We start from the raw sequence: 12,397 nt of genomic DNA, 5'->3' as shown, positions 1-12,397 counted from the left end.
CCTCCATCCACGCCTGTTACCATCTTCCCCCTACAGTGCACGCGCTCTCTGTGCTTTATTGGTCAAGATGTTGGCACTGGTCTTTTACTTTCTTACTCTTTTTTTCCCCTTCAAAATGGGCATCATCTTGTTCTTTGCCCTCTGCTTATTTTTTGCATCTATTGCCTCCCACGGTCCCTGGTCCTTCTTCCTCTCTTTCTCCAAACTGCCTTCCATCATTCTTGGCCACTTCAGCCTCCATGCTGAAGATCAGTGCAGTTGTGCAGCCTCTCACTTTCTTACCCAACATTCAGTCATTCATTTGTTTTTTACCTCAGTTCCTCTACTCACTACCTCAGTCACTATTTTTCACGAGACACTGGATTCTTATGCTCTAAATTTTCTGTCCCTGATCACCACATTATCTTACTTATTCATCGCTGTTAAACCCCAACCCAATCTCAAAATCTGTGTGTTACCTCCAATCTATTAAATTACCAACTTCCCGCTGACATTAACAGACATTAACACCATCCTTTTATCATTATCCTCTTTCACTTTGGCAGAGAACACTGGTCTCCAGAGGCAATGCATAAGGGGCACACAGGGTCATATCCTCCCTCCCCTCCCCACCCCCCGATTTGCTGCTTGGCTTCTGAGCATGCTCACAAGGACTTCTCATAATACTTACCTTACAAGATGCCATTTGGGTATCATATGTAAACTGGTAACACACTAGATATTAATATTATTGCGTGATTTACGTATGTTTAGCATGTGAAGAGTTAGCTAGGTGTGCTGGAAATATGTTTAGATCAAGCATACTAAGTAGAGTGAATAACAAGCCTGCCCTCGACAAAGGAATGTGGATTTAACTGTCTGCCTAGCTTGATTACAGGCAAAGGACAATGAAAGTACATTTACATATAAGGTAAACAAAGTAATCAAGTTAACAGGTGATGGAAGAGCATGGTGAGCATACTAGGGGACTCCCCAGAGTCTGAACCCTCAGAAGGTCTTCATGGCTCTTGAGGCAAAGTCAATGGACTTTGGGGAATAAAATGGGAGCAAACATCCTGGCTATCCATCACTTAGGGGACAAAGGGAACAGCACCCTCTGATTCTGTGAACGCTGGATCCTCTGGCCTGAAGGGCGAGAGATGCTGGTAGTTTGAGGTCAGTGAGAAAGCTTAGGCAAAGATTGTAACTTGTTAAAATTAAGTTTTAGTCACTAGGAAACATGTTTCTGTTTTATTTGTAACCATTTGTCTCTGTTACTCTTGCTTAGTATCACTTAAGTCTACATTCTTTATCAATAAACATATGCTTAGTTTTACTATAAACCATCTCAGTGCTGCGTATTAAGATAAAGAGCATGTCCTATTTCTGGCCGAGTGTAAATGCCTCCACCCCATCCTCCTCCATGATCTATCCACTGATTTCAGCAGCAGGCCACTTCCTACTCCTGGATTCTGATCTACTGGTTCTTCCTCTCCCTCTCCAACTGCTCCTTTAGTTTCTCCTCTCCCTCTTTCGTGGATTCTTTCAGTCTCTCTCAGGGCTCTGTCCATTGTTCCATCTTTTCCCGCTACCCTGGATGACCTAATCTGATCTCGAACTTTCAGCTATTATTGTCTATCTACTGATGAGTCCTTCATCTATGTCTCCATACTGACATCTCCCCCTTTGATCTGTCTCTCATCTCCAGCTCTATTTAGAACGTCACATCCTAAATACCCTGCCATTAGCTAATACAAAACATGCCAAAAGCAAACTGCAGCTTTTTGTCCTTTTCCTTTTTTCCTATGTCACTGTCAATACCATCAGTGTCTAAACAGACACACGAGCTCCCTTCTCTTTTCCCCCCTCTTCATTTCCCACCCTCCCTCCAAGTGCATGCATAGAGAGGCACACACAGGCCACCACAAAATCCAGACGTCTCTCTCTCTACAATAGCTCAGAAAAATCCATACCTTCCTTCCTGTCTCTGGGAGTAACATGCTTGTCCATACTGTGGTCTTCTCCTGCCTTTGCTATGCAGCTTTTCTGTGTCTCCCTGATTCCAGACTTGCTCCCCTCCAGTCTACCATGCCATGACCTAAACAGACTTCCTTTCCTGCTTCTCTGACCACGTCATCCCCACATTCAAATCCCTCTGCTGTCTCCCACTCATCTTCTGGTCCTCACCCTTCAAGGCCATATTAACTCCACAGCCTAATCATTGCTCTCATTTCCTTTCAGTTCCTCTACTCCTCCCAAGACTCCTACCTCACCCATCTCTTTATAGTCTCCTCCCACTCATTTACATTACTTTCTCCAGTTATCCTCCTTGCCTCTGAAATGTCATTCCACCAGTGTTATGCAAAACAATCACTCTTTTCTCTCATACCCCTCTTTAAACACACTTCCGCAAAACCTACCAACCTTATCATAGCTAATAAGTATTATAAACACACTTATTAAAAAAAAAAGTGATACTATATATTAAAATGTCAGCTGGTTATAAGAGGCAACGTGTATTTGTTTTGTCTGTTTATAACTTTAATATTCCACGGGGCAAAGATCGTGTCATCCTCTGTTTTGTAAGTCAGATAACACAATGATGGCATTTAAAATAACTAATAACACTGTTCTATGAACAAAATAAAGCACAAAATGAAATAGTCTAAAGGAAAAACTGTGGATTTTTTCATATGTATTTGAAAACTCACGTTACCCACATTTAGAATTTGATATCTTAAATTGTATAGTATGAAACTACAAAGAGAAAAGGATTTTCTGTATATTTTATTTGGAAATATATACTTTCATTTCTGCAGTGCCTTTCATCAAAGAATCACAGAACACTTGAATATTAAACCCTCACAAAATTAACAAACATATACATTAACATTTTAAACTAGCAAAATATCACATACTTAAAGCAAAAACCAAAATACCCCAGCTTGTTAGCCTATAAAATGCAGGGTTAGCAAAAACAACATTTGGATTTAGTACTGCTACAACCAATTTATTTGCCCAGGAATAGCTAACCAGTAGGACACAAATGCATTTCTCCATCAGCAACGCAAAATGTGCTGCCTTTGTTACATAGACCCTAACTCCTTGAAAGACATTTCATACACTATGCCGGCTTCCCATCTGGAATCTGTAATAGCTATTGTGAAGGTAACTGCTGCACTATTGATATGTTGAGCCATCAAAAACAATCCTATAGTATTCCATGAGCTTCGCATGAAGGTTAAATCAAGAATAAGCCAACTATGAAAACCTGAATAGAGCCACCTACTATTCATACAGAAAATATAAAATTTCTGCATTCCAAAAACCCTTGTAGCCATCAACCCAAGTTTCTTCAGTCTAAAAAGCAGAACCATTTGGATCACCCCAAATTACCTCTTTTTAAAAAAGCATTAGCACAGAGAATGCAAGTAAATTGATCAAGAACTTCCCTTTCATCTATACAAAATATAATACACACAAAAGGCAAAAGAATCCAATTTCTTTTCTCATTCAAACTAGAGGTTATTTTACAAATATCATGGGTATAAACAAAAAGGAATTTGTTAAAAGGACAGCTTAAAAAAGTCATGCTCCTGCCTGAAATTTTTGTACCTACTGTTATAAACAACTAGCTAACTGTAAGATTAGAGAAAAAAATAATTCTGTTCACCTATAGTAAACAAAATGAAAAAAGAGGATTTTAAAAAAAATCAAAACTGTGTATATAGTTAGTTGCACTATTTCTAAATACCACCACCCAGTCACTTTCAACTTTTATTTGTGTGGGTCTTTTGCATAGCAATGAGGGAAATAATTTTTTTGTTTGTTTTAAAGGGGGAAAATGTGCATTGTAAAAAAATCACAAAAATGTTGATGCCGGCCTTCACCACTCCTTCCAACTGCCCTTCTGCACACAACCCTTTACCAAACTACCCTCATTTAACACAACCTATTTCTACTCCAGACATTCGTACTGACAGGGAAAACATATCTGGTGAACAGATGTGCAGAAGGGCACAGGGAGTACATGGTCTGTGGTATACGATAGTTATAGCAATGATAATGGGCATGTTTGCAGTTGGAGGAGAAGAGGGTATGAACTGATCGGTTGCTTAACTTTATTTCTTTACTTTTGTGAGTTTGTGTCAGGTAAATTGCGTGTGTAATAACGTAACTGCTTGACAATAACTTTTTTTGTGTATTTATATATTGGATTAAGTTACACACAAATGAATTACAACACTTATTATGAAAAAAATATTATTCACGTTTTTTGGTTCAAAAAGTAATTAACTGGAGTCCCCAAACATTCATGAATATTTCCAATCTATTTTTTTTAAACACATACCCTTCCCAAATGTGAGTTTCAAAAATATGAAATTTACTCCATAATGAATATTTTACTGAGAGAAATCCTTCCAATGATGCAGAATGATTTTACAACAGCTATTACCAAGATGTCTTGAAGTTGGTTTTGTGTATGTACCTATTTTGCAGTGCTTGTTTATTTAAACCTCAATACAGTGGTAGATTCAATGTTAATTTTGTCTTTTTCATAGAATCATAGAATATCAGGGTTGGAAGGGACCTCAGGAGGTCATCTAGTCCAACCCCCTGCTCAAAGCAGGACCAATCCCCAACTAAATCCCCAAATCCCTAAATGGCCCCCTCAAGGACTGAACTCACAACCCTGGATTTAGCAGGCCAATGCTCAAACCACTGAGCTATCTCAACCCCCCGGATTATTTTTAAAAATATAATCTGACATTTTTACCCCAAAATGATGTATGAATCGGCAGTGTAGAAAAATATGAGAAAGAGCACCCAATATGCTTGACACAGTCAGTCCAAGTCAGAATGTAATCCAACATTGTACATTTTGGCAGGTGTTCACATTGCTTTATTAACAAAAATGTGAGAGGAGCAGAGGACATTACATCTAAAAAGAGATACATTTAGAATATGTTGGAAGACCTACTAAAGCACTCCAGTCTCAGAAGTGCTTTGGGGTAGGAGTGGGGACAGACCTGCATTTTAGTAAAGTATGAGGAACAAACTTCCCAAAACCATTGGCTATACACTAATAAAAACCACACTTGAAACTTTTCTGGACAAGAGAGTGCTTTCTTCCTTGAAATGTCAGAGGTTTTTAATCCAATGCTATTGGATTAAAATAAATATGGAGATAAAAATGGTGCCATCTGGAACCTCTAGGAAAAAAGGAGTAGCTAATAAGGAGAGGGTTACGTTAAAGTAAAAATTCAGTTTCTACTGGTCACATTCACACAGTTCCTATCTGAGGAAATGCTCCTAAATAATGATAAGTGGAAACACACCCACTGTCACTCCACTCTGCAATGTGGCTAATCACCACCTCAGAGAGGCCTGCTGGAGCCACTCCACTTTTGCTATCAATTCCCTTCAAAATACACAAAACGCCCTATCTGCCTTTGCACAGGGAATAAGGAAGAAGAGAAGTAGAATAGGTGGGACTTTCACCACCTACAAGTACTTTTGAAGATGAGTAAGTACAAAATAGCTGAGCAAAGGATTCTCAGCTCTATGAAAGGAATAAGCCTAATACAGATTGTGGAGAGCCATTCTCCTTTCTTTAAAAAAAAAAAAAAAGTTCTACAGACTCAACAACAACAAATATTTTCTACCCAGATTCTCATGGCTTATTCCACCACAGATACACAATGATCTTCCCAGTATATTTTCTGAAGATGTTATATACATATATATATGCATTTACAAGTGGCATGCAAGTGGAAGCACTTCTCTCTTTGAACATCACGAGAGGATGGTTACAGAAAGGTCTGTGATGGTGCATACACTTAACATAACACAAAAACTCACATAACACAAGAACCAGGGGTCACCCATTGAAATTAACAGACAGCAGGTTTAAAACAAACATAAGGAAGTACTTGACACAATGCACAGTCAACCTGTGGATCTCATTGCCAGGGCATGTTCTGAAGAATGAAAGTATAACTGGGCTCAGAAAAGAATTAGATAAGTTCATGGAGGATATGTCCAACTATGTCTATTAGCCAAGATGGTCAGGGATGTAACCCCATGCTCTGATGTCCCTAAGCCTCAGACTGCCAGGTGCTGGGACTGGACAGGGGATGGATCACTGCTAAATGATTTCTGTTCATTCCCTCTGAAACATCTGGCACTGGCCGCCATCAGAAGACAAGTTACTGGGCTAGATGGACCATTGGTCTGACCCAGTATAGCCATTCTTATGTTCTTATAATTGCCCGTTTTTTTTTTCCAGATGGATCACTGATATGCATTTCCAGCTGCGTCCAATTAGTTTAACACATCTTTGGGGAAAGTATTGTCATGGCAATGAAGTAATTTCAGAAGGAGATAGATGTCTGTTGCTGCTCATTATAAAGGTAAAACAGGAGCAATTCTTAAGATGATTCATATGACACATTGGCGGGCAAGCAGGACGGTTGCCCTGGATTCCAACTTCCAGAGGGTGCCAGACTGCTGTGCCACTCAGCTTTGTTTACTTTTTGCTCCGCTGATTGGCTAGCCAAACGTTCTGTATTTTTTGCTCTGCCACTCAGGTGGGGCAGGAGTGAACCAAAAACATTTTCCATCTGGGCCAACGAAACAACTATGGTATGAGACCATAATTTTTTTTTTTTTAAATGAAGCAAATCATTTCCACGGACAGTAAAGCACACAGAGAACCAGATCATAGAAACAGGATGTCACAGTTAAAGTAGGAGAGGCCAGATTTTGTTTTCTCTTTTAAAGTTAAAGTCAGGGCAAAATGTACATAGACTGAAAGAAGAGAAATGGGAGTAAATCATTTTGATACTACATGGAAATATTTTCTCTCTTTTGCAAGGTGTTTTGGTCATAGGGAAGGTTATCAAGGCTCTCTAGAATGTGTCCTTACAAGATTTGAAAGTCAACTATTCTAGCAAAGTCATCATCTTCCCATGACATCTTTTTTCTTCCCCTGTCTTTTCAAAAAACTTTTAATTCTTAATCTTAAGCTGCAGTAGCAGTGCTAGTGTCTACTAAGGCCCAAGCCGTCTTCAACCTCTGTCCACGTGTGAACACATAATAGTAAGAGGAACCTTTCTGTGTAACAGCAGCACGATAATAGCGGTGAACTTAAGTGTTAAAGTGAAATCCTGGAAGTGCAGGACAAGCTTGTGGCCATTTGTTTTCAGCAGAATTGGAACTTTCACACTGTATTTTAAGTCTCTATCCCTTTATGGTTTGTTAAAACCTTCCTCAGAGGGCAGAACTGCAATGGTCCACTGCAAAGGTTCTTCCGAGATGTGAACATGCCCCATTTTATTGTGAGTTATTGTGCTAACTCTGAAACGTTTTGATTGTTGCCATTATGCAATTCCCTATTTTAAGGGACTCTGGTTTTCCAGTTTCTGTTTTTACTCATTTCTATGTTCATCTTTTTGATACTTCAGTGCACTAACACTGCATAAAATAATATTTATTGGTTTGCCTGAATTGTTACTACATAATTTATCAGAAATCTGTTGCTTCTTTAGCAATGAAAAAAACACAAAACAAATTAAAAGTTTTAAAGCAGTCTCCTTTCACGCTTGTCTCCTATGTCGCGGGCCTGTCCGTAAGTGTGCAGATACACACATGTACACACTGCATTTAGAGAGCTACATCAGAAATTAGGCCACTGTCCACCACAACAAAAAAACAAATTGAGTACTAACTGACCCTGGCAGAGAGCGTGCATATGCAAGTGCACACACAAGCCTTTTAGAATACTTTATCCCTTTTATTCTAAAGATTGGTATTTCAGCTGGCCTAGATTATTTACATATGTTCCAGTGAGACTTTCTGGTTTTGTTATGGGATATGGTAGGAAAAGGAAATATGTATTTAGATGTATAAAATCCTCCATCTGTCAGTGGACAGTGTAAAGAGGACATGAAAAAATAACCTTGCATTTTCTGACTCTTCCCTCTCGTCCTGGCTATTTTTAAAAAACTGACTCTTGGAATGCTACATTAAACTCATGCATTATTGAAAGCCCTAGTTATTTCAGCAGAAACATCCAGCTAACATTTGGGTTTTGACTGAAATTACAAGATAGAGAAACCCACGCTTCCCAGCTAGAGTCTCTCTATGGAGGAGCAAGATGCATGTGGAATGGGTAGGATAAGTAGAAAACTTATGTGGATAGCAGCAAACTACAAGGAAGCTTGTGGAAAGATCGTTCTGCAGCTAACACTGCATGGCTGCGACTGTGTTGCACGGGTCAGTAAAGACTGTGGTTCAGATTGTCAAGGTCAACTAGGTGATGTAAACACACAAACGGATTAATTTTATGGTGAGTTGTGTGTCTAAAATCCAGCAAACAGGCTATGAAAATCTTTGCCTGTATTCTGCTGATTGGAAGCCATGTCTTGAGTGAATGGCTGCAAAAATATTTTTGAAGGGCTTAAAAATATTACATTTCAGTGGGAAGCAAAGGGACATGTCTGCAGCTGCCAGAGGAATGGAACAACAGGCGACTTTTCTTGCAGGTGGCAGGGGATCAGGGAGGAAAGTCGGCATTTGTCTGCTTCTGAAAGCTTTACATAGGAAGGTTTGGGAAAGGGCATTCCATTGCTTTCCAGATTTCCAAGAAATGCTCAAAAATATGTATGAATTATCCTAAAGGGCAAATGGATCAAGCAGGTTCAAGATTAAATAAAATCAGTGGCACAGAGACTTAGGAAAAGAAATATTCCAGTTGTTTGCAGAGCCACGTTCACCTGAACACAAAGAGACCAAACGCCCACACAGAAAATGTATTGAAGTTCTATAAATGTCTGAGAACAAGTAACATATATCCAGAGTTATGTAAGAAAGCTTCTATTTGTGCTATATTCTTTGGAAGTATTTGTATTTATAAACAGACTTTCTACTATGAAACTGAATATATCAAAACACTGCAGTGAGCAAACATAGGCCTGGTCTACACTACAGAATTAGGTTGATGTAAGGCAATTTACGTTGACCCAATTATGTGAGTACACACTACAGCTTTGTCCCACTGACGTAAGTGCCCTACTACACCGACATCATAACTCCACTTCCACAGGAGGCGCAGGGCTTATGTCAGTGTAGTTATGGCGTTGCAGTGTCTGTGCAGACACTGCTTTACTTGCACTGGCTGTTGACAGTCTTGTCAATTTCAGGGCTGAAATTGACAAGAAAGCCAGGCAGCCACAGCCCAGCTGCCCCCGGCTCCCTGCCGGACTACACCTGCCCGGCTCCCCAATGGGCTGTTCATGTCCGCCCGGCTCCCCATTCAGGGAGGCGAGAAGCCTGGGCAGCTGCCCCTGCGCTCAGTGGGGAATGGAGAGGCGAGAAGCACAGGCGGCTGGCACCCGCTCCCGGCAGGCAATGGGGAGGTGAGCGGAGCTGAGAGCCCTGGCTCTCAACCCCTCCCACTGCTCCTCTTCCACCAGTGGAAGCACTCCTGGTGAGGATGAGCACCACCGATAGGAGGAAGGTAGTGTGGATATCAGCCACTGCAGTAATTACTGTGGTGGCTGTAAGTCGACTTAACAAATTTTTACTTAAGTCTGTAGTTTAGACATGCCCATAGGAATGGGATCAGACCCAAGGTCCATCTCATCTAGTATCCAGTCTCTGGCAGCGGCCAGACTCCAGTCTGCCCTGCATAATGTGTGGCGTCACTTCAAGGATAAAGTAGGACATCAATACATAATATTCATATTACAATAATTATTCCTGGGGGAATTCTGTGTCACTGCGCATCCGCAGACGTCATGTGCCATGCAGAATTTTTTCTCTCTGCTGGAAAAGTCCTGCAGTTATGCCTTTCACCCACCAGTGGCTGCCGTGGCGCCAGAACAAAGAGCAGCTGCTCCCGGGTGGCAGCATCCCCAGCTGCAGATAGGGAAGAAAAGAGGCTGCTTTCCTTACAGCACCCTGCCCACCTCACACCACCCTGCCCTCGGGGCCAGGTCAGGAGGCATGGGATATGGGGGGAGGGATAGCATGGGGCACATAGGGCTGCTGGGGGGGGGGTCACAGACTGGGGTTCAGAAGGGCTAGTTGAGAGAGATAGACTGGGGCAGGGACTGAATGGGAGTGGGGGGGGGCAGGGACACATGTGCATAACTGAATGAGAGAGCCTAGAGGTCAGCCAGGGTCTGCATGTGGAGGCTCCCTAATAATCCCATACAAAAAATGTTCCATACTTCTCCCATCCACACCCAACAACCCACCAAGTTCACACCCAGGCTCCTTCCCAGCAATTACTTCTCTCTGCCTCAGCTCCTCCATTACCCAGGACTCCCCAAAACCTTTGCACGGCTTCTGAGGGGAGTGGGAAATACGGTTCTATATTGTAGTTTAAATGAATTATTACTCAGAGTTCTGGGCTAATGTGCCTAGTAATGAATCTATTTGTCAAAAAACATTTCCTGAATCTTTTTTGTTATCTGTATTGTTACAGACATATTTGCTGACAGGTATTTTGAAATAAATTACCAAAATAATTGAAACTGGTGTGATTATACTGTGTTATTTTGACAAATAAAATATGCAGAATTTTACAGAATTTTAAAATATTGTGTGCAGAATTTTAATTTTTTGGCACAGAATTCCCCCAGGAGTAATATATGCACAATTTGCAGATGAGTTGTTTACTAACCCCCCCCTCCAAAAAAAAAACACCAAGAGATATTAATGGTGTCATAAATGAACAACTTTCAGAGATGCAGTACCAGTTTCCCCACAGGTATTCCCTCCCCTGCAGCCCACAGAGCATTTCGTCTCTGTGCAGTTTGCGAAGTACTGTATACCATTCACAGTACTCAATAAAACATACACAACACACACAGATACATATAAAAACAAACTGTGCAGCTCTCTGAAATCCTATGTCAGTTTAGGCACAGCTGTTGGCTACCAGCTTGTAGCCAGCATGGTCCTTACTGCCACAAAGGTTGAGCCCCAGTGCCATAATCATTGGATAGCTCACGTCAAAGCATAACCATCCCTACACAACAGTCACGCTACCTGTGGTGGCTGTACTATATATGTCATAGCAGTATACCTCACCTCTTCTTCTCTGAGCTTCTGTTTCCTCTTCTCTTCAACAGCTGCTCTCTTTTGCTCCTCTCTCTGTCTCTGTTCCTCCAGTTTTCTCCATCGTTCTTCAATTTGCTTTTCATACTGAAGTTTTGCTCTTCTTTCCTTCTCCAAAATCTGCTGCTCTCTGGCAGCTTAAATAAATAAAAATACTTACTTAACTTGATTTGATTTTTCCTTGTCTATAAAGTCATTTACCAGTATGAGAAAATGGGAAGCAAAGAGCAAAAGTATACCAAAAGCAAATATACAGGACACACTGGTGCAACAAAATCAACAGCACAATGCATAAAAATACACTATGCAGGTTAAAAAAAAAAGAAGCAATAATCTAATTAGTATAATAAGTAATGAGGACACCCTTTTTTTTGCAAACTGGCAGGTGCTCCATTTCTTCCATAAACAACATAATCAGACTAACAAGTGACCTGTATCTGTATACATTATGAGTTCCTTCATAGCTTTATGGCTAAATTCTTCCCTGCACAAACATGCCTCCTGTGGCTTTTAAAGGGAGTCACATGTAGATGAAGAGGGCCGAATGTGGGTTTTAGAACTACAAAGGCTGATTGTTCCATTTTCTCTTCTTTGGCGGTATATTCTTTAAAGAAAGAATTTAAATAGCTGCAAAAGCTTTATGGAAAGCTTTGAACAGTGGTCCATTCAGTTAATAATTTTGTATGTTTCAGTTACCTTGTTTGTCACCTCTAGCTATTTGTATGAAGAAAATTTATTTTTGTTGTTGAGTTTGTCGCAATTGCTTGTTCCACATGAAAGTCATAATCCTCTTTGAGACACTAATTTATTGCTATAGAAATGATGACTGCAACATGATAAACAGGATAGTTACTTCAAGTGTATAGGGGAATAAATATTGGGAACAAATCAATAAATTATTAAGAAAAGTTTGCATGAAAACTGGAGCTTTAGGTAAAAGGCAACAGAAAAATAATTCAGAATAGATATGAATGTATAAGAGTGCATATATACACACACTTTAATATATATTTTTGCACACACACTAAAAGTTACATTAACTTGGATGGATTTAGACTGTTCTCAGTGGTACCAAATGACAGAACAAGGAGTGATGGTCTCAAGTTGCAGTGGGGGAGGTTTAGGTTGGATATTATGAAAAACTTTTTCACTAGGAGGGTGGTGAAGCACTGCAATGGGTTACCTAGGGAGGTGGTGGAATCTCCATCCTTAGAGGTTTTTAAGGTCAGGCTTGACAAAGCCCTGGCTGGGAGGATTTAGTTGGGGATTGGTCCTGCTTTGAGCAGGGGGT

At 40.5% G+C, this 12,397-nt stretch overlaps 1 protein-coding gene across 1 annotated transcript in view; it reads right to left on the bottom strand.

Annotated features, from left to right (window-relative positions):
• MAP7D2 (MAP7 domain containing 2) overlaps positions 1–12,397 on the bottom strand; it is a 124,446-nt gene that overhangs the window by 38,935 nt on the left and 73,114 nt on the right. Inside the window, exon 3 of the mRNA XM_065400024.1 lies at positions 11,080–11,243. Coding sequence (XP_065256096.1) covers positions 11,080–11,243 — 164 coding nt within the window. The remainder of the gene's footprint in view (positions 1–11,079; positions 11,244–12,397) is intronic.

Source organism: Emys orbicularis, chromosome 1, assembly GCF_028017835.1.
Source record: "Emys orbicularis isolate rEmyOrb1 chromosome 1, rEmyOrb1.hap1, whole genome shotgun sequence".
NCBI classification, from domain to species: domain Eukaryota; kingdom Metazoa; phylum Chordata; order Testudines; family Emydidae; genus Emys; species Emys orbicularis.
The sequence above is the reverse complement of the archived record's forward strand: the minus strand, read 5'-3'. Positions and strand labels throughout refer to the sequence as shown.